The 22,235-nt window shown below is 57.3% G+C and overlaps 2 protein-coding genes across 23 annotated transcripts in view; one reads left to right on the forward strand and one right to left on the reverse strand.

Annotated features, from left to right (window-relative positions):
- NRXN2 (neurexin 2) overlaps positions 1-1,724 on the forward strand; it is a 108,309-nt gene extending 106,585 nt beyond the window's left edge. For all 22 annotated transcript variants that reach the window (XM_004596714.3, XM_004596715.4, XM_058662847.1 and 19 more), the window contains one exon: positions 785-1,724. In XM_004596714.3, coding sequence (XP_004596771.2) covers positions 785-1,668 — 884 coding nt within the window. In that variant the 3' untranslated portion in view covers positions 1,669-1,724. The remainder of the gene's footprint in view (positions 1-784) is intronic.
- Positions 1,725-7,954: 6,230 nt separating this feature from the next.
- On the reverse strand, positions 7,955-12,439 carry LOC101533135 (solute carrier family 22 member 12). The gene is made up of 9 exons (XM_004596864.2): positions 12,035-12,439; positions 11,352-11,455; positions 10,601-10,755; positions 10,329-10,497; positions 9,615-9,738; positions 9,377-9,492; positions 8,799-9,013; positions 8,545-8,653; positions 7,955-8,162 (listed from the first exon to the last, which is right to left on the reverse strand). Exons 1-9 carry the CDS (start codon positions 12,437-12,439, stop codon positions 7,955-7,957), a joined length of 1,605 nt encoding a protein of 534 aa, XP_004596921.2.
- Between the last annotated feature and the right edge of the window lie 9,796 nt (positions 12,440-22,235).

Genomic DNA, 22,235 nt, shown 5'->3' on the forward strand with positions numbered 1-22,235 from the left:
CCACGTGGCGGTAAGAGCCCGAATCCCCCAGCCAGCCCGCAGAGTGCAGATTCCAGCTTCGGGCAGAGGAGAGGGAGGACAGAACGTCCTGGAGAGCAAGATACCCAGAGAGGCCAGAGAGAGGGAGAGAAAGTGAGCGAGGGAGGGAGATGCCAAACAGACAGGAAACGTTGTACGGAAAAAAAAAAAAAGTTGTTTTTTCTTATTTTTTTTCCGGGAGAACCCGCTTACACAGCTCTGTTTGTAATTTTTTTCTTCATGCTAAAATCACACGGCCTATTTGTTGATGTAAGTTGCCTGAATTCCGTGGTATGCTATCTTCTTTTTTAAAACAAAAAAAAAAGCAAAAAAAGAGAAAAATCTGAAAAAAACACCCTAAAATATGTTGTTGTTAGGTATGTTTAAATGCTGCTGTTATATCTGTTTTTTTTAAAGTCTTAAAGCAGTAGAGTTTTTCTTTTTTTTTTTTTTCGTTCCTTTTCAAGTTCCTTTTCTTTCTGTTCCTTTTGGTTTCTTAAACTAGAGGAAAAAAAAAAAGTAACCCAGAGAGTGGCAGAGCCCGAGCGTGCGTGGGGTGCCCCGGGCATCCCAGCCGCCGCCCCGCCGCTTAACGCGCAGAGCGGGCTCGGGCAGGCTGGCGCGCGGGCCCGCCCCGCTCTTAAGTCTCCGCCAGAAGCCGATTTGGAAGCATTTGGGTGTGAGGCTGTTGTTCGCTGTGTGCCGGCCCCCCGCACCCCGGCCCCCGCTGACGCCCCACTTCTCTGTGTTCTCTCTGTTGTTTTAGGCGGCGAGCTCATTTTACCCATTATCACGGAGGACTCCCTAGACCCCCCTCCCGTGGCCACCCGCTCCCCCTTCGTGCCCCCGCCCCCCACCTTCTACCCGTTCCTCCCGGGCGTGGGCGCCACCCAGGACACGCTGCCCCCGCCCGCTGCCCGCCGGCCGCCCGCCGGGGGCCCGTGCCAGGCCGAGCGGGACGACAGCGACTGCGAGGAGGAGCCCCTCGAGGCCTCGGGCTTCGCCTCCGGCGAGGTCTTTGACTCCAGCCTGCCCCCCACGGACGACGAAGACTTTTACACCACCTTCCCCCTGGTCACGGACCGCACCACCCTCCTGTCCCCCCGCAAACCCGCCCCCAGGCCTAACCTCAGGACAGATGGGGCCACGGGCGCCCCCGGGGTGCTGCTCGCGCCCTCCGCCCCCAACCTGCCGGCGGGCAAAATGAACCACCGCGACCCGCTGCAGCCCCTCCTGGAGAACCCGCCCGCGGGGCCCGGGGCGCCCACGGCCTTCGAGCCGCGGCGACCTCCTCCCCTGCGGCCCGGCGTGACCCCGGCCCCCGGCTTCCCCCATGTACCCACAGCCAACCCCACGGGGCCCGGGGAGCGGGGCCCGCCGGGCGCCGTGGAGGTCATCCGGGAGTCCAGCAGCACCACGGGCATGGTGGTGGGCATCGTGGCGGCGGCGGCGCTCTGCATCCTCATCCTCCTCTACGCCATGTACAAGTACCGCAACCGCGACGAGGGCTCCTACCAGGTGGACCAGAGCCGGAACTACATCAGTAACTCGGCCCAGAGCAACGGGGCCGTGGTCAAGGAGAAGGCCCCGGCTGCCCCCAAGACGCCCAGCAAGGCCAAGAAAAACAAGGACAAGGAGTATTACGTCTGAGCCCCTTCCCCCTCGACCCGGCAGGGCACCCCAATGCCAACCGGCCCCCCCCCCCCCCCCCCGCACACCTGCCCACCCACCTTGTGTGTGGGGGGGAGGGGCGGCCCAGGAGGAGGACTGGGTCTCTCCCTGCCCTAGGCTGTGGGAGGACTTGGGGACCCTCTCCTTGGCTGCCTCAGGCTTTTCTCCGGAAAAGGAACCGCAAAAAAAAAAAAAAAAAAAAAAAGAAAGAAAGAAAAGGAAGAAAAAAGGAAAGACACCCCCTCCCGCACTGGCTCACCCCCTGACTCCTGCTGTCCGCGGCAGGTGCACCCCCACCGGACAGGGCGCGCGCTCACACACAGCCCCTATCGATTTATTTTTTTAAGGGGTGTAGTCTTATTTCGGTGGGGTTGAGTGGGAAGGAAGGCTGGTGGGGGGGAGTTGTCAGGTGTCCACCTGTCCGTATTCTTCCATGTCTCGCCTTCCTCCCGCCTCTCCCTGTCCCCACCCCAGGCTTGCTGTGGGCTCCTTCCCCACCCTCACCCACCTTCCCTACTTTTTTTTTTTTTTTTTTTTGTTGGGTAGATCTGGTTTCTTCCTTGCTTTCCTCCTTTGGGTTTCAGAGTTGGAGGGAGACAGGGTGGGAGGGAGGGCCGGCCAGCGAACAGTGCGGTGGATGCAGTGGGGCGGACAGCAAGTGGGGCTGTTTCCCAGTGCCCCAAGGAGGTGGTGGCCTCAGGCTGCCCAGGAGAGGGGCTGCTGGGCTCCCTTGGCAGGCCTGTGTGTGTCAAGCAGGGGAGAAGCTGCTGGAAGGGCAGGGTGGGGGCGGGGGGAGGGAGAGGCAAATGCAGATATTTATTACAAATATTCTAGATGCGTGGGGCAGCAGCCAGTGGCACCTCCTGGGCGTGGGCATCGGGAGGGAGCGGGGAGCAAGGGGGCCAGTGAGGCGCCTGGGAACTGCTGGGGTCACCCTTCAGCCCATGGGCTCCCTGCTTCCCCACTTTTTTTTCCTCTTTGTTAACAAATGTGTCAGAGTCTTGGAAAACACCCCTCAACCCCAGAAATGTGTGGGAAAAAGAAAACAAAACTTTCCAAATTGTAACAGTCCTGTGCAGTTTGTTCAGGTGTTGGGGGCGGGGGATACTGAAGGTCCTACAGGCTGGGGCGCTGGGCTGGGGGACAGGAGAGCTGGTGAGACCCCCTTCCTCCCAACCCCATCCCCGGACCAGCACGGCTTTTAGGTTCCTGGGGCAGGCTGTCTCCACTCTGTGTGCTGGCAGTGCTGAAGGCGTGGCAGGAGCCAGCCTGAGGCAGCAGGCTTCTAAGCCTAGCTGGTGTTGGGCGCTGAGCTGCTCCCGGATGGGGGACTTGACTGGTGCCTCGGTGGTGGAAGAGCAGCTGTGCCCGGGGCCTGGGTGTACCAGGCACTCACAGTGCTCGACCCCAGTGTCAGCTGGATTGCTGCGTGATGGCATCTTTTTAAAAAGATTTATTTATTTTTATTGCAAAGTTAGATATATATATAGAGAGAGAGAGGAGGAGAGAGAGAAAGATCTTCCATCCGATGATTCACTCCCCAAGTGACCGCAATGGCCAGTGCTGCACTATACCGAAGCCAGGAGCCAGAATTTCCTCCAGGTCTCCCACATGGATGCAGGGTCCCAAGGCTTTGGGCCGTCCTCCACTGCTTTCCCAGGCCACAAGCAGGGAGCTGGATGGGAAGTGGGGCTGTTGGGATTAGAACCGGCACACATATCGAATCAGACCTGGCGCCCATATGGGATCCCAGCGCGTTCAAGGCAAGGACTTTAACTACTAGGCCATAGCGCCGGGCCCACATGACAGCATCTTAAGGCTTGCCTGACTGCACCCTGCAAGTTGGCTGTTTGGGGATGGAAGGCAGAAGGATCCTCAGAGGTCAGCCCTTCCAGGCCCCTGGGTTGGAAGATAGGTTTGTATTTGTTGAGCCGCTAGGGATAGACTCAGAAGATGTGGTTGTCAAGGACCCTGGAAGAGAGAGGCCCTGACGTGGGGCAGCCTGGGTCCTGGGCTGCTCTGTCAGCCCAAGGGACCAGGTGTGAACTTCATCTTGGGTTCCCCCTTGCCCATCAGCACAAGCCAGAAAAGACAAATCAGCAGGAATCTTGGTATCCAGAGGAAAAGGATTTTTTTTAAAGATTTGTTTATTTTTATTGGAAAGTCAGATATATAGATAGGGGGAGAGACAGAGAGGAAGATCTTCTGTCCATTGATTCACTGCCCAAGTGGCTGCAACGGCTGGAACTGAGCTGATCCGTAGCCAGAAGCTTCCTTCAGGTCTCCCAAGGCTTTCGGCTGTCCTCAATTGCTTTCCCAGGCCACAAGCAGGGAGCTGGATGGGAAGTGGAGCAGCCGGGACACGAACTGGTGCCTACACGGGATGCTGGCACATGCAAGGTGAGGACCCTAGCTAGTAGGTTACTGTGTCGGGCCCAGGAATTTTTTTAAAAATATTTTATTTTATTTTTTATTTGGAAGACAGAGTTACAGAGAGGAGAGATGGGGAGGGGGAGAGAGAGAGAGAGAGAGAGAGAGAGAGAGAAAATCTTCCAGCCGCTGGGCCATTCCCCATATGGCTGCAACAGCCAGAGTTGGGCTGGTCTAAAGTCAGAAGCCAGGCGCTTCTTCCAGGTCTCCCACATGGGTGCAGGGTCCCAAGGCTTGGGATCATCCTCCATTGCTTTCCCAAGCCATAAGCAGGGAAGTGGATCAGAAGTGGAGTAGCCAGGACTCCAACTGGTGCCCATATGGAATGCTGGCACTGCAGGTGGAGAGTAGGCTTGCTATGCCGCAATGCCAGCCCCTGTCACAGGAGTTTTATAAGTGGCCTCGAATGAGGTAGGGGGCAGTCTGCGAGGGGAGGTGGTTGAGAGCGGGATGGAAGGCTGGGCCCTGCATCTGCCGGCTGGTCTACAGCTTCCCTTCCCATCACGAGGCCTGGGCTGTAGATGGGATGAGGTTCCTCAGCCATGACTTGGCTTACCCACCTGTGAGAGTCATCTCACTCAAGTTCATCACCCTGCGTGTTAAAATTGTTTTAAAGAATTATTTATGTGAAAGGCAGAGAAAGAGACAGAATCTTCCATCTGCTGGTTTACTCCCCACATGGCTGCAATGTCAGGGGCTGGGCCAGGCTGAAAATAGGACTCAGGAGCTCCATCCGGGTCTCCCATCTGGGGACGGGGCCCGTTTTCCTTTGTTTTCCTTTATCAGGGAGCTGGAGGGGAAGTGGAGCAGCCCGGACACAAATCAGCACCCATGGGGCATGCCAACATTGTAGGCAATGGCCTAGTCTGCGGTGCCACCATGCTGATCCCAAAACTTAAAAAAAAAATAATTTTGCTTATTTGCAAGGCAGAGTGAGTGACAGAGAACAGACAGAGAGGGAGAGAGACCTCTGAACAGCTAGTTTGCCCCCCGAACGCCACCACCACAAGGGCTGTCGGGAGAGTCTCCATGTGTGGCAGGGTCCCGCCACTTGTGCCTGACCTGCTGCCTCCTGAGGCTCAGGTCTGCCTGGCGGCAGGAGAGTGGGCACGTGGAGGTTTCTCCACCACGTTTCTCCACGCTCCCAATAGCTCCACCTCCATTGGGTGAGACCACCAGAGTGGCCAGGCCCCTCCTTCCTCCTTCCCAGGATCCCTGGGCTCCTCCACCATGGTGGGTATTGAGCAAGGGTGTGTCCCAGACAGGGGCCTCTCCTCACCCGCAGAGGGCAGAGTCCAGGCCTGCCCCCAGCCTCAGGCCCTGTCCTGTTGGTGGCCGGTGACTTATGCTTTCCACACCGTGAGGCGGTCTGGGATCCAGAAGGGGTCGCACAGGTGGGTGGGGGGGCTACTGTGACCCACTCAGCCAGCTAGAGGTCACAGTACCGGAAGCACTGTCTCCTACCCACTTTGGGGTCTGCTTTCTGGAAGCTTCTGGACCCTTTGGAGCTTCCAGGATGCTGAGCAAGAATGAGAAGGGCAGGGGCCTGAGCCATGGTAAGGCAGGCTAATTCTCTGTCTGCGGCACCACATCCCCTGTGGGCCTGGGGTTCAAGTCCTGTTGCTCTGCTTCCTATCCAGCTCCCTGCTTAGGGCCTGCGAAAGCAGCGCGGGATAAGTCAAGTGCTTGGGCCCCTGCACCCACGTGGGAGACCCAGAAGAAGCTCCTGGCTTTGGATCAGGAAAACTCAACCCCAGCAGGTGTGGCCATCTGGGGAGTGAACCAGCAGATGGAAGATCTTTCTCTGTCTCTCCTCTCTGTAAATCTGTGTTTCAAATAAAAAAAAATTAAAATTCTAATAAATAAATAAATAATTTTTAAAAATGGCCGCTGAGTCTTGGCCAGGTGGCTGTGGTGAGAGCAGGAGCCAGAGTACCAGCCATCCCTGGCCGTGTGTGTGAATGGGATCCTTCACTTTTGCCCTGTGGTGACGGAGGAGTGGCCTGGGGTAGATGGCCAAGGGAAGGGCCCCTACAGAGGCCCAGTGGCTGCAGGTGACAAGGCTGGGCAGGGTAACTCCCCTTCTCCTGGGGGTAAGAAGCTGCTACTTCCCCTTGACCTTCAGGTGTGTACGTGTGTGTGCACAGGGGTGTACGTACCACTGACATGTGTGGGCATGCATTGTAGTGCAAGTATGAATACATGTGCACACTCCAATGTACGCCCATGCATGTTGTGTGCACAGGTGTGTGCCATTGGCATATATGTGTGGGTGTGCATGTGTGTGCATACACTGATGTGTGTGTGCACAGGGGTGCAGGCCTCTACTGGGGTGTCTGGCAGACACCGTGAGCCCCGGTGGCACAGCGAGAGGCCGGCAGTGAGCAGCCTCCGGCAGCGCCCAGCTCCCGCTGCAGCCGCACTTCTGCGGAGGCCTGTGCTGCGGTCTCCTGTGGGCAGCCCCAGATGGCCCAGGGTGATCCTGGCTCGCTCTGAGAGGGACAAGGAGGCTGTGGCCAGAAATGGGCCCTGCAGACAATGGGTGGGAACTTGCATCCCACTTCTGTTCCCTCCTGGCACTATGCTACTGGCAACCTGTTTCTTCAAGCCTCATTTATCCTACCAGAAAATGGGTCAGGGAGAGATGCAGCCTGGAGGTGCCCAGAATAGGACCTGAGCCCCAGGGGCCAGAAACAGTGGCTGCCACAGGCTACACGATGGGCACAGGCCCCTGCAGCCAGAAGACCCCAGTACACTAGGCCTCCATTCATCCACCTGTGGGGAACCCAGGAGGGGAAGCCCATTAGGTATCACACTCAATCTTTATTTACTCAATCCCATGCAACACCCCTGAGATTGGCTCTGTGTAGGAGCCTGGGAGTCCCTAGCCCTCTGGAAACACAGCTGTGGAGGAGGGGGCAGCAGCCGTGGCCATAGCTCAGGACTGGCCTGGCCTGGTAGTTGGAGGGGACTTTGCCAGGCACAGTGAGAGGAGACCAGCAGGCAGAGGCCAGGAGGGGTCTGAGATGGCCGAACCAGGCCTCCTGAAGACGAGGAACAGACAGCCGAGTGGTCACAGTTGCTGCCCGTCCGTCCATGCAGGGCTTGGGAGAGCTGGACAGCAACAGCTTCAAGTCAAGCAGCATCGGGCTGGGCTGGACTGGGCCAGGGCAGGTGGACGGGTGGGACAGAGAGTGGCCAGGACGCTCACCTCGACTGGCCCCCTCCTCCCCTTGGCTGCCAAGATGGGGGCAGGAGGGGTGCCCTGGACAGCTTCCTGCCCCTTGGACTGTCCACTGACCCGTGTAGTTTGTGTGCTGAAGGAAGGAGACCCTCAGATGTGTGGGAGGTGGGCCCAGGAGGGGAGTGGGGACACTAAGGGCGGCTCCCCTCTGGACGTGGAGGCGGTTTGTCCAAGAAGCTCCTGCCCCCTGACCTCCGTCTGAGGTGCGTGGGCCTGGGCGGGGAGGCTACAGCCTTGTGCTCTTGACGACCAAGCTTTCCGGTGTGCCCGCTGTGCCCCCTGTGCTCGGTGTAGTCTTCTTGCCTTCCCTGTTTGGGAACACAGGAGCGATGTGTCTTGGGGTGCACGGTGACCCCAGCTCCCTGGGCCCAGCGATCGAGTCTGAGATCCCCATATCACAGCCCTGGGTCTTCTTCTTGCCAAAGGCCTTGCACTCCAGCCAGACGAACCTGGGTACAGCTGGGCCTCAGCACCCCAACCAGCGTGCTGTGTGACCCCGGGCCCATCCCGCGGGTCCCTGGGCCTCTGCTTCCCCTTCGCCCGCGCCACCCCCACTGGCCATCTCCCCTTCCACCGTCAGAGCCTGGTCACTCACTGTTTCTGCAGGTCCTCCACCGTGTCAGGCAGCGGCAGGCCCCGGGTCTCGGGCAGCAGCAGCGCAGTCAGGCCGCTCAGCACCGGCACGGCCCCGTACACCAGCAGGGGCAGCGAGGGGCTGTGGACTTCCAGGAGCCGCACCAGGGGCCCCAGGATGGCCCCTGCACGGGACGCCATCTGGCCCAGGCTCACGGCCGTCATCCTGTGGGAGCCAGCGGCCGCATGAGAGGCCGTGGGGCCGCCCCTGGTGTCCCCCATCTGCCTGGCTTGGGGAGGCCGGAACATCCCACGTGGAAGAGACAAGCTCAGACGTGAAACTAGGAGTGGATTCCCTGCCTGGGTCCCGCCCACCCCAGATCCCGCCCCATCCATGGCCCCGCCCCCGTCGTGGGCTCCTCCCCCACCCCGCCCCGCCCCATCCCTGGACCTCTCTCTCCACGGCCCCGCCCCCCGCCGTGGACCCCCCCCCGCCCCGCCCACTCTGAGTCCCGCCCCATCCATGGCCCTGCCCCGCAGTGGGCTCCTGCCCCGCCCCGCCCGGGCCCCGCCCCACCTCCCAGTCCCTTGGCCCCGCCCCACCTCACCTGAGCACGGTGGGGAAGAGCTCTCCCCCATAGATGCTGGTGCAGGTGAAGGCGGCCCCCACGAAGCCCAGCGCCAGCACAGCGAGCACCGAGCGCACGGCCCCCATCTCTGCGGGTAGAGACGGGATCAGCAGGGCCGGCAGCAGGGGCCCAGGTTTTAAAGGAGTGTCTGGTGAGGGCCACACCCTCTCCAGCCACAGCAGCCCAAGTTGCTGTTTCTGCCCCGCCCCGCGGCTGCCCCAACGTCCACGCACCGTGGGGCACCAGCATATTGGCCAGGATGCAGAGGCCGGGCAGCACCAGCGACCCCACCTGCGAAGGCCGGCGGCCCAGGCGGTTCAGGGACAGCAGGCTGGAGGCCTTGGCTGGCAGGTCCACCAGCCCGATGAGCACCTGCAGCAGGAAGATGTCCCCACCCAGAGCCTGCAGGTCCAGGACTAGGCCGTAGAAGGTGAAGCCGAAGGCAAACCTAAGGGCAGCATGCAGGGGAGGCAGGGGCTTGCACCCACACCCCGCAGTACCCAAGGGCCCCCCATGCCTGGATGCTTGCTTCTCATGACTTCCCACAAGGCTAGGGCCTTTGGTCTTGGCCGGGCGCCCTGTCCTGGGCTCTGGCAGTCCCCATGCCCTCTCCCCAGTCGCTCCAGCCAGCTGGACTGTGCCCTGTCATGGTGTAGGAGGTGGGGGGATGTTGACAGGTTCAGGAGATGGGGCTGTACTGCGGCCACATCCTTGGGTCCTGGGACCAACACGGGACCACACCAGGTCTTTCTGGTGCCCTGGAGCAGGGGGCAGGGCAGGGCAGTGATGGGGGCAGGGCTGAGGGCATCACCAGCAGAGCATGGAGACATAGGTTCGCAGACGCAGTGCCGGCAGGCGCACAAGCATGTCCAGCTTGGGAGGGGCCTGATTCCCGCTCAGCTCCTCCCGCGTGGCTGACAGCAGGACCTGCAGGGCAGGGGGAGGTGGGGAGGGCGCTTTTGGCACCTGGAGCCCAGGGCAGGCCTGTGGGGGGTCGGGGCCGCTGAGTCTGAGTTGCAGGCCTGCGGGAGGGCCTAATCCAGCCTCACCTCCATGGTCAGCGCGTCCCCTGCCGGCCTCCTCCCGTTGGTGGCAGCCACCCTCCGCAGCTCCCGCAGGCTGCGCTCCGGGCTGCCTGTGCTGAGGAGCCACCTGGCCGACTCTGGGAGCCACCTGGGGTGAGGGGCCAGTGGAAGAGCCTGGCTTGTACCTGCCTCACCATCCCGGCTGTCCAAGGGGGCTAGCTCAGCTCAGGGCAACTGAAGGCAATGCAACTATAGACTGGGCTGGCTGCCAGGTGGGAGAAGGCCCCCTGAGGGCATGGGACCCCAGGTTCATCATAGTCCCCTCCCCCCCACCACCACCACCACTGTGCTATCCTGCTCTGCTGAGGGAGGGTTCAGGCTACCAGCAGGGTCTATGGCATAGCACTCTGGTGTCTGTTAATTCCAGTGCCCCGAGGCCACCTCCAATGCTCACCTGGCCCTCACCATGGTCATCAAGGCCAGAGCTCCCTGCATTGTCCTGCCAGCCTGCTGAGCCCTCGCTCAGGTCCCCTCCCCGCCCCGCCCCCAGCCTCTGCATGCGGTGTGTGAAGCACTACTCCCCATGAGGCGAGGGCGGCTGGAAGAGCAGGTGTAAGGGTATTCCACAGCGGAGGTGTCCTGGGGCAGCTGGGGAGGAGGAGACTCTGGGGAATATGGGGCTGTGGCATTTAAGGGGGGGGCTTGGCCCCCCAGGTCAGGGAGGGGCGCAGCACCCACCATGAGTAGGCAAAGCAGATGAAGAAGGGCACTGAGATAGCCATCTGCAGCAGTGACCAGTCGCGCACGCCGTATGCCACGGCACCCGTCAGCACCTGGCCGACGCTGAAGCCCAGCGAGTTCAAGGTCATCAGCAAGGGGTGGGCCTTGGTGGACGTCCACTCCATCACTGCAGGGAGCCGGGCCGTCAGCTCAGGCCCTGGGCAGAGCCCCACTCCCACTCCGACCTCGGGGCACCAGGTCAGGGGTCAGAGGGCAGGGGAGACACCTACGGAGAGTGCCCGTGTTCATCATGATGCCCGACACGGATAATGCCGACAGGAACCGGAACAGGCAGTACAGGGGGAAGCTGGGCGCGAAGGCCACGGCCGTGCCTGCCACAGCCATCTGCAGGTAGCTCCAGGTCAGCACGAGCCGGCGCCCGAACCTGTGGTGCAAGCGCACTCGCAGGGGAGGCATGGGCTGCGGCGTGGGCCACCGTCACCCCCGATCGACCCTGAGTCACGGAGGGGCCAGATCTGCAGATCACCTCTGGGACAACAGGGGAGTTCCCAAGGGGGGAGCAGGAGCACGGGTGAGCAGGGACCGAGTTCCCCGTCACCAGGGATTGTTCCAGCAGCAGGGGGCGGCAGGCCTGGAGCCGCACATGTGGGCACATGGGGATGGACACATGGTCGCCTAGGGAAGGGTCCAGTAGTCAGGGCGTTGCAAACTGGAGCGGAGGGCTGGGTCTCTGTCCCAGCTCCGCTTCCAACAGTCCACTGGTTGCCAACACACACCCTGGGAAGCAGCAGGCAAAGGCTCAGCTACCTGCATCCCTGTCACACCGCAGGGAAGACCCAGATGAAGTGCCCAGCTCTGGGCTTTAGCACTGCCCAGCCCAGTCCAGGCAGGCTGGGAATGGGGGGCACCTCCTTGGCCCTGCCAGCAGTGCAGGGGCGAGGGGCGAGGGGCGAGGAATATGTGTGTGTGTGTGTATGTAGGGGGAGGGGCCTGCTAGGGGCAGCAGGCAGGGGCACTCACCTGTCGGAGGTATGGCCGCATGCGGCGGCGCCAACCAGGATCCCAGCCAGGTAGATGGACTGAGCCATGGGCTTCAAGTTCTGAAAGTCGCACACCAGGTCCCACTGTACAGAGAAACCGAGCTCAGGAGGCTGGGAGAACCAGAGGAATGGGTAGCCCCTGGGGAACCTGGTGACCCTGGGGTCACAGGACAAGGTCCCTGGGGGGGCAGAGAGGGTACCCTCGGGGGTAGCTCATGAGCAGTATTCTGGCTGCCCCTGGCTAAGCCTCTCTCGTGGCTCCCTGTTGCCCGATGGGTCAAGGGTCAAGACCCTCACACAACCAGTCCATCCCAGCGACCCCCAGAAGTAGCTTCTCTCCCTTCCAGGAAACCACCTGCACATCAGCCAAGGTCACCCAAGTCCCTGCCACTGGGTCATCTGCTTCTTAGGGATCAGTAAAGTGGGACCAGCTATAGCCAGAATGAGTGTCTGCAGTCAGTGGCTGCCAGCACCCCTACCTGCATCCCTGTCCCTGCAGAGGCTGGTTGGCTAGTGAGAAACCAAGAGCTGACCCCAAAGTTGCAGGCAGGTGAGGCACCCGGGAGGCTGGGTCCCTCTCAGGACTGCCCAGATGACCACCATCCTTGACTTGGACCTCCAAGTTCCAGCGCTTGGGGCAGGGGTGGGGTAGGGGACTCTTACCTGGGTCACGATGGTGGAGGTGAAGATGCTGTGGTCGTAGACCCAGCCGTCCAGGCATGGCTCTGTGGCCGCCTCACTCCTGTTACCGGCGGTGACATTGGGGTCCAGGAGCTGCCACTGAGGTTGGCGGAAGCGGAGGCACTGGTGTGGCTGCTGGTTGGGGTCCAGAGGGATGGACACGGCCAGGAGAGCCTCTGGATCCAGGGTTCCCCCAAGGTGGCCATCAGGGGCCGTGCCATTGTCCAGGAGGGGCGTCCAGCAGCGGTGGTCAGGCACGCCAGCTGAGAAGTTCTCCAGCAGGTTATGGGTGGTCAGCCACAAGATGGGGATCACCAGGGCCACCATCTGCAGTACCTGGAACCTGCCCAGACTGCCCACGTGCTCCAGGAGTTCAGAGAAAGCCATGGTGGCTGCCTGGTTGAACCACCACACCTCACATAGGTTTAGGGGTCAAGGCCACGGCCCCACTTCCCCCTCGCTGGGTCCTGCTCCGGGCAGACAGCAGGGAACATGTCAGGGGCAGCCACAGGCTTGGCTGTGGCCAGGGTTCCACAGGCAGCTGTCACTCCGAGTGACTCTGTAGGGACCCCCGAGGTGCACGTGCTATGATTCTGAGGCCACAAACATCTCTCCAGGGACGCAGCTGCGGCAGTGGGAGACCGTGGAGGCCAAAGTCACCCTGGCTGGAATTAAAGCGTGACCAGGTGACATTTATGGTGGCGGCCTCACTAATCATTTCCTCAGTCAAAGTTTAACTGGGCTTTGAGGGAGGTGGACAGGCAGGAAGCTCAATGACTGCTGCCTCCCTTGGGCCAGGGGCTGGGTGGGCGTCTGCCGGCTCTTATGGGAGCCGCTGGCATGGCTCCAGGTGACACGGGGGAAGCTGTGGGGAGCACTTGCTCCCCCCACAGGGAGACCCTGACCTCAAGGCTGCCATGAGCCCCACGGCCTCCTGTGTTTGAAAGGTGTGCTTGGATGTGTGTGCTGTGTGCGTATGTATATGCATGCGTGCACATGTGTGCTGTGTGTGCATATGGCTTGATCTGTTCCAGCTCCACATCTCCCAGCCTCCTCCTGTCACTCTGCCTTTCAAATAAAGAAATCCTTAAAAAAAAAATGACACTCATAAATCCTACTTGGAAAGCCAGAGGCTCCCGGGCAACAGAATTAGAAATGCCAGAACAGAAGGGGCTGGTGGCTGTGCATGGTGAGCGGTGTGTGTGTGTGTGTGTGTGTGTGTGTGTGTGTGTGTGTGTGTGACTGTGCATGGCGCGTGGTGTGTGTGTGTGTGTGTGTGTGTGTGTGTGTGACCGTGTATGGCGAGTGTGTGACTTGCATGCTGCAACAGTCAGGCCTGGCCAGGAGCATCCAGGTTTCTCACATGGGTGCAGAGACCCCATCACTTAAGCCAACTTCTGCTTCTGTCCCAGGCCATTAAGCGGAGAGCTGGATTGGGTGCGGCATGTCCAGGACATGAACTGGCACAAATAGGGGATGCGGGCACTGTAGGCAGAGGTCTGCTCTGCCATCGCAGCAGCCCCTGGCATCCGCCCCTTCCCTGGGGGTGAGGCCTGGCCCCATCGTCCGGCTCTCTTTCATTGGGTTTGCTTTGTTCTCGAGGCCTTTGTGGAGACTTTTATTTCCTGTGCCATGGACATTTTTGTTTCAGAACTGACTCTTATTGTTTCTAAATAGCTGTTGGGTTCTTCCTATAGCTGCCTGTTCTTGCTCACAACTTGCACTTGCTGTTTTTCTGGATGAACTTGTCTCTATTTCCTCTGGATAGTAACCTGATTCCTGACTGGGGCAAGAGTTCCCATATATGGATGATGCACCTGCCACTGCTTGTGGAATTCCCTGCCTTCATCTAACTTTCCTGTGTTGTGGCCTGAAGGTGTGCAGAGGAGAGCAGGGGTTGTGGCAGGCAGGGCAGGGGAGGTGGGGGACGGGGGGAGCCAGACCAAGACATGGGTAGAAACAAGGTGCAAAGTGGAATGAGGGTTACTGAAAATAAGGGGACTGTCAGGGAAGCCTTTTTGGTGGAGGTGATGTTGCAAGAGACTCAAACTGGTGAGGGGCCAAGGCACACAGTGGCTGGGTAAAGAATGTTCTAGGCAAGGGGAATCATTTGTACAAAGGCCCTAGTGTAGGGAGATAATGGTGTGCTTTAGAGGGTGGTGAGGAGACCAGGGTGGGAGTGGAGTGGAGAGCGCGAGATGGGTGGGGAGAGAGCGAGAGAGACAGCTCCCATCTGCTGGCTTTCTCTCCAAATGTCAGATGTAGGCGGAAGTCAAGAACTCCATCTAGGCCTTGGGAAGGGGCAGGAGTGGAATCCTGTTGTGGAAGGCAGGTGTCCCAGCTGGCGTGCTTACCAGCAGACCCAAAGTTCCCCCTGATGGCCAGCCGGTGGGAGGCGGCCTGAAAAGCAGGGGGTGTGTCTCAGGAGCTCACCTGGGCTGGGTGCTGGGGAGGTAGGAACGAGGTTCCAAGTAGAGTGCGACCCTTGGTTTTGGAATTCAAGAGGTCGGGCTGAGGTGCAAGGCCAAGCTAGGGGGCTGAGGTGCACGGAACCAGGGCGGCCTGAACTCCCTGCACCTGTTGGGCTGTGAGACTCAGTGCATGATGGGGAAGAGAGTGGAGAGTGGGGTGGGGGGCTGGTCAGCTGCTGCTTAGTGAGGGGGGATGCTGGGAGGCAGGCAGCTGTTGATCTGTTCCTGAACATGGGGGAAAGGAAAATGAGCTTTTGGTGGGGGAGATGTCACGGATGAACAGAGAGAGGGAGCTGGTGTTACTGAGCCCCGTCCCTGCCCCCAGCCCGCCTGGTGGGCGCAGGGCGCCAATCACAGTGAGATGGCAGCTTCCTAGAAATGAACATGGGGGCATGGGCTACTGTCGGTCTCCAGAGGGCATTCTTTGGTTTTGGTCCCTGGGGATGCACCAGCCTCCCTGCGATTCCTCCCACTCCTTGATGTCCCGTGGTGACAGCAGCTGCCTCTGGTCCCAGACCAGACAGGAGAAAGGGCAGGTGCGTGTTGACTGCCCGTGACTCAGCAAAATCCCGGCACCAGGCTGGTGAATCCAGGTCGGCGACTGGAGGAGGCAGCCTGCCAGACTCCCTCATCCCGTAGGCCAGGGAGGAAGTTCTGGGCTGGCCTGTTCTGGAGGCTTCTGCCAACCTCCAGCTGGTCACTGCTTGCTCAAACCTTGGTGGCTGCCAAGTGTCCCAGCCCCTCTTCTGCTGAGAGCAGCCCCCAGCCCGAGAAGATGCCTATGTGCAGGTAACAGCTGCGGGTTCCTAGAGGGCTTGGTACCCGCCACGATTTCCTAACAGCCTGGCCCAGGACATGGCACACAGACCCAGTCCCAGGCAAACTTGGGGGACGTGAAGCAGGCTTCTTAGCTTTGGGGTGAATCTAGGCTTCCCGAGGAAACGACAGTGTCCCCATGTTGCAAGGCGTCTGGGGGCTGAGCAGGGCTGGCCGTTGGGGTCCTCACTTTGTCCACTCACTGCAAACCCCGCCAGAGCCCTTGGCCTGGCTGCAGGCTACACAGTTCTAGAAATCGGGATCACAACTTTTGGGAAGCCTGCGCGGGTTCTGTTCCTTGTCACTGCCCCTGGCCAGTTACTTGGAACTGAGCTGGCCACAGCCCAACATAGACATCCACACAGAACAGCCAAGCAGAACCTCGATGTTAGCGAGGGTGATGTGGTGATGGTGGTGATGATGGTGAGGATGTGTTGGCCACCATTTGGAGTTCACCACTTGTGCTGATTCGTTCAGTCCTTCCCACTGGTCTTAGAGTCGTCATCCTGTACCCGTGTTTACACACCCGGAACAGCTCAGCAATGGGAGCCCCAGTCTCTGTGTGGTCAGCAGAGGCTGGGAGGTGCCAGGGAACCCTGGGAATTGCCCATGGGTGCCTCTGCCTCTCTGCTGCTCCCTTCTCCCTCATAACTGGGTTCTCAGTCCTCCTCAGCCCCAGGCCAGGAAGGGGGTTGCCCTGGATGCGACAGCTTCCCAAGGACCCTCCAAATCTGTAACCCTAGGTGCCCAGGTGTGTCTGCCATGACCTGCCTCTGGCCCCACATGAACTGTACTGTGTCACCAAATGCCCGGACGCCCCCTTTCCGTGCAGTGGAGTCAGCAGACCCCTCCCCCTGTCATTATTGCTTGGGTCAAAACACATTTTCCCCTGCTGGCCCCTGGGGGTGGGAAGTGGACATGGGCCCATGGTGGGGGCCCAGGAGGAACCCCAGCTCACGTGGGTATCTAGGGTTAGGGCAGTGTGCGTCCGTGAGGCTAATTGGTCCCTTTGTGGGAGCTGCCAGGGCCCCAACCGTACCCTGTGAACCACCCCCCTCTCAAGGGGCTGCTGGGTCCAGCGACCGCACAGGTCCACTGTGAGCAGGTTGGGTAGGGAGAGTGGCCATGAGCTTTGCATCCTGCCTTCCCCCGTGCCCAGCGGCTCCTGCAAGTCTGCACCAGCCTGCTCTGTGGGGACTTGGCCCTGCTTGCAATGTCAAAAAAACTTTGTGTTAAAATTCAACGGAGGGATGTTAACCTGTGCAGGCTGGCTTCTGGGGGTGGGGGAAGCTGTGAGCAGGTTGAGCTTTGCCCATGTGCATTCGCCAGCTGGGGGCTGGGAGGCTCCAGTCCCCAGCCAGCCATAGCCAGCCCAGAGGCGGCATCCCAGTAGAACCGCCCACTCCACACCCAGCCACTTGCAGTCTGGCCATTGTTCCAGCTGCTGCCCCTAGGGTTCTCACTGGTCAGGTCCCAAGATGATTCCTTAGGAACCTGGGTCTCCCACTGCCTTTGCAGGGTGATGCCTGGGGTTAGGAGGGCCCCCCTGACAAGCCGCTCCTGTCTCCTTGCAACATGTGGCAGGTTGTGTTAATGCTGTGGCTGGAGGATCAGCCTGAGCTCGGAGCAGCTGGAGCTGCCATTGGCTTTTACCAGCCCATGAGTCCTCCCCCTGGGACCAGAGGTGCTGTGTGGCCCAGTGGTTATAAACATGGATTCTGGCATTAGACTGCCCATATGTCAGTTCCTGTTTGACCCAAGCTGTGTGGCCTTGGGGACATTGCTCACCCTGTCTGTGCTTCCCGTTTGTTCCTTGTGTGATGGGAGTGATGTTGGCTTGGATCTTGAATGCCCTGAGGGAAGATACCCCGGCAGGCACCGGTGTGTGACAGACTTACTGTTTCATTACTGCACATGGTGTAGGAGAAGGAGGCCTGTGGGAAGCACATGGAAGCTTCCAGAGGCTTAACATGAGACAGGCTCTCAAGCAGTTACATTTGCTACTGGGCAGGCACAGGTGAGGCTGCCAGGATCAGGTGCCAACCAAACCATAGGTAGGGAATCAAGGTCATCTTTGCCCACGTGGCTTCCGTGGGCCTATCAGCCCAGCAGGGCTGCTTGTTTCTCTAGCAAGAACATCCGGGGCTCAGATGCCCTACCCGGGGGGCCTCTGGGAATGGGCACTGAGCAGCTTATCCCTGCTGTCCCTGCTGACCCTGCAAAAACCCAGGAGGCTTGAGGGGCAGGATGGGGTGTGTGGCCACTACCCTCCACCTGCCTCCACTGCCCCCTGCCCCTGTCAAGCCTCTCTTGGCCTGGGGGTGGGAGAGGCTGCGACTCACTCCTGGGTGGGTTCGTGTTCCGGAAGCCTGACACTCACCTGCACCCAAGTGGTCAGCACAGAAGAAGCTTTTGGCTCCTGCCTTCAACCTGGCCCAGCTCTGGTCATTGTAGCCATTTAGGAACGAACCAGTGGGTGGAAAATTCTCTCTCCAACTCTGACTTTCAAACAATAAATCCTTTTTTCTTTAAAAAAAAATCTTTTCCAAACCCAGGAGTGTTAGGATTTTGTCCTTTCTGCTTTGGTCTATAACAGAATTAAGAAGGCTGGATCTGCGGTGAACGTGTTTGAGTTCACGCGTTCCTGCCTCATGTCTCCTGCCTTCCCTTCCCTTGCCTTCCTCTCTCTCTCTCCCTTTTGTACACACTGCCCAGGTGTTCTGGAATGGTCTGTTGAAGAGATGATCCTTGTTGTCACGTCACTGAGTTGACATTTTGACCGAAGGTCATCTCCTCTACAGAGCACTCCATCTCTGAGTTCTCCACTTGCTGTGCTAGGTTCTCTACCCTGTTCACCTCGGTTAATTCAGGCTCTTTGATTGTTCGCATAACCATTAGGACAAGCTTGTAATGTGCGGGCATTGGGACTGGGGCTTTGTGGATCCCAGAGAGCACGTAAAAAATGAACCCAGTGAGAACCTTCCGTTTTCATAGCCATGAACTTGGTGGGTTCCTCCATTTACCCAGCCCCACCCCGAAGCCACCACCGTTAATCCCCACAGGGGCTGTAGTTTCCAGTCTGTTGGCCTAGTCCCCTTGGCTCCTTACACCTGCTGCTTCTCCTCCCCACTCCATGCCAGGCACTGCTGTGAAGCGACACAGGATTAAAAGATTCCATGTGTTGGCGACTGCTGGCATACACAATGCAGCAGGCTTTCATGTGTTGCAAACCTGCCAGGCTCAGTCACAGCCAGCCTGACATCTTGGCATGTGCATCCCGGCCTTGTTCCCTGTCTTCACGGGGGGCGGGGAAGCAGTCTGTCTTCCACTCCTGAGTGTGACGTCACCTCTGGGGGGACAGGAGGCCCCTACCTGCGGCACAGATGGCCTTCAGCAGCCCCGGAAGTTCCCGGTGTTCCTACTTGGCTAAATGGTCCTTGGGACTGGACCGTGATTCTACAGTGACTGCAATGAACACAGAGTTGCCTTTCTTCTTTTAGATGTGTTAACAATCTGATTTATTAACTTGACATTTTTTTTTAAAGATTTATTTGCTTTACTTGAAAGTCAGTTGCAGAGAGAGAGAGAAATCTTCCACTCATTGGTTCACTCCCCATATGGCCACAAGAACTGGAGTTGAACTAATCAGGAGCCAGGAGATTCTTCCAGGTCTCCCACGTTAGTGCAAGCCCCCAAGGACTTAGGCCATCCTCTGCTGTGGCCCCAGGCCACAAGCAGGGAGCTGAATGGGAAATGGGACAGCCAGGACACAAAGCAGTGCCCGTGTGGGATGCCAGGACCACCAGTGGAGGCTTAGTGTGCTGCACCACTGCTCTGGCTCCAACCTTGAATCAAGTCCACCTGGTCACGCTGTATTGCCCCTTGAAAAACAAAAATAGGTTGCTGTATTCAGCTTGCTAACTGTGAAGATGTTGCATATGCATGTTCCGAAGGGATGTAGGTTTTTAGTTTCTCATGAATTTTCTTTTTCCTGCCTCTGGATTCAGGCTGAGGTGGACCTCATGGGATGGGGGAGAGGGAGGGCGTGACCTCTCCTTCCGTTTTCCAGGAGATCCATGGAGGATCATTGCGACTTCTTGCCTAAACACTTGGCAGCTTCCACCGAGACACCCCTAGGGCCACTGATTTCCCAGTGGAGGCAGATGAGGTCACGAGCAGCCTCCTCTGTGAGCCCGGCCACTCTGACCCTTCACGATAGTCGTGTCATCCAGGAGGTCAAATTGCCTGGTGGAAACTCACTCCTGCACAGCCTCAGCCCTGAGCTTGCCCCCGCTCACAGCACCCCAGCTTGGAGAGTTCTACAAATCTTGATCTTCTTAGCTTCCAGTTCTGTGGATTTCCTGTCTCTCCTGTTAACCCGTTCCTTCCTTCTGTCTCCTTCTTCTTTCTTTTTTAAAAAATATTTATTTTTATTGGAAAGGCAGATTTACAAAGAGAAGAAGAGACAGAGAGAAACATCTTCTATTCACTGGTTCACTCCCCAGTTGGCCGCAACAGCTGGAGCTAAGCCAATCGAAAGCCAGGAGTTTCTTCCGGGTCTTTTATGCGGGTGCAGGGTCCCAAGGCTTTAGACCATTCTCAACAGCTTTCGCAGGCCACAAGCAGGGAGCTGGAAGGGAAGTGGGGAAGCCGGGACGCGAACCAGCATCCATACGGTATTCTGGTGCGTGCAAGGCAAGGCTTTAGCAACTGGGCCACTGCGCCAGGTCCTGATGTGAAAATCTAAGGCTAGATGTAAGAATCTAAGAATCTTGTGGCCAGCACCTACAAAGCCAGCATCCCATGTGGGCACCGGTTCATGACTCAGATGCTCCATCAGGATCCAGCTCCCTGCTAATGCTCCTGGGAAAACAGCGGAGGATGTCTCAAGTGCTTGAGCCCCTGTGCCCACGTGGGAGGCCTCATGGAGTTTCTGGCTCTTGGCTTCAGCCTGGCTCAGGACCAATGGGAAGTGAACTGTGGAATGGAGGGTCTCTCTCTCCCTCTACGTAACTCTGCTTTTGAGACATTTGAAAATGCATTTATTTATTTCTATTAGAAATGCAGATTTACAGAAAGAAGGAGCGATAGTGAGAAACATCTTCCATTCGCTGGCTCACTGCCCAAATGGCCATAATAAGTAGAACTGAGCCAATCTGAAGCCAGGAGCTTCTTTCTGGTCTCCCGTGTGGGAGTGGGTTCCAATGACTTGGCCCATCCTCTGCTGCCAGGACACGAACTATCACTTACAGGGCGTGCTGATGCTTGAAGGTGGTGGATTAGCCTGCTGAGTCATATTGCAAGCCCCAAAATAAATATATTTTTTGAAAAAATAATTTATTTATAAAAAATAAACAAATCAAAGAAAATAAGAAAAAAATAATTTATTTATTTTAAAGGCATTATTATACACATAGAGAAAAGGAGAAACAGAAAGAGAAATCTTCCACCTATTGGTTCACTCCCTGAGTGGCCACCATAGAGCTGAGCCAATCTGAAGCCAGGAGCTTCTTCCAAGTCTCCCACCTGGGTGCAGGGACCAAGGATGTGGGTCACCCTCTACTGCTTTCTCTTTTGTTTTTCTACATATTTTTTTTATTATTATTACCATTGTTATTATTATTTTATGATACAGTTCCATAGGCTCTGGAATTTCTATTACCCCCTCCCCAAACTATCTCTCCCCCCACCACTGAGTTCCTCTGTGTTATTACAATAGTATAGTTCTTCATACACAGTCACATGTCCATCATTGTGGGCATGGACAATGGCAGAGAGTCCAGCATCCTATTGTCAAGATAAATTTAACAGTTCGTTGGGAGTCCATCTTTGTCTGGAAGTAGAGATGCATACTACACTGTATCCTCACATCTGTTATGATAGTCTCCATACACAGTTACTGTACTTAAATGAAGAGCCACAAAACAAAATCAACAACAGGAAGAAAAATAGAAATTTACAGTACCATGAAGTTAAATAACATGCTACTGAAAGACTAATGTGTCGCTGAAGAAATAAAAAAGAAAATTAAGGGGTCCAGCGCGATAGCATAGCAGCTAAAGTCTTTGCCTTGCACGCGCCGGGATCCCATATGGGCACCAGTTGTAATCCCATCCAGCTCCCTGCTTGTGGCCTGGGAAAGCAGTCGAGGACGGCCCAAAGCCTTGGACCCTACACCTGGGTGGGAGACCTAGAAGAGGCTCCTGGCTCCTGGCTTTGGACTTGCTCAGCTCCAGCCTTTGCGGCTCACTTGGGGAGTGAAACATCAGATAGAAGATCTTCCTCTCTGTCTCTTCTCCTGTCTGTATATCTGACTTTCCAATAAAAATAAATCTTAAAAAAAGAAAGAAAATTAAGAACCTTCTTGAAGAAAACGATGATACTGTATGACCTATGAGTCAGTGAAGAAATTAATGAGGAAAAAAAACTGTTTTGAAGAAATGAAAATAAAAATAAAAGCAACAAAATCCATGAGCTACAGCTTCCGCTGGTCTTCGCTGGCGCGCTGTGTCTCCTGCAGGCAACAGAGAAATGGGTTCTGGTTTTTGATCCAGTCTACTATTTATGATGGTTAGTTGATGGGTTTGAACCATTTACATTCCGGGTTAATACGAACAGGTGGTAATTTGGTCCTGTCATTTAGCAGTGGGTTGTTCATTGTTTGACTTAGTCTTCCGCTGCCACGTTACTGGGATGCTCTCTACCTTTGCCTTTGGTTGTGGTGGGCGCTATTCCTTTTCTGTATCAGGACAACATCTTGAAGTACCATAGGGCAGGTCTGGAAGAGGCATTTTCTTTGAGCTTTTCTTTACGGTGGGAAAATTTTCTTTCATTTTCAAAGACAAAGGAAAGCTTTGCTGGGTACGTTATCCTGGGCCGACAGTTTTTTTCCTTTT

Source organism: Ochotona princeps, chromosome 4 (genome assembly GCF_030435755.1).
Source record: "Ochotona princeps isolate mOchPri1 chromosome 4, mOchPri1.hap1, whole genome shotgun sequence".
Taxonomy (NCBI): Eukaryota; Metazoa; Chordata; class Mammalia; order Lagomorpha; family Ochotonidae; genus Ochotona; species Ochotona princeps.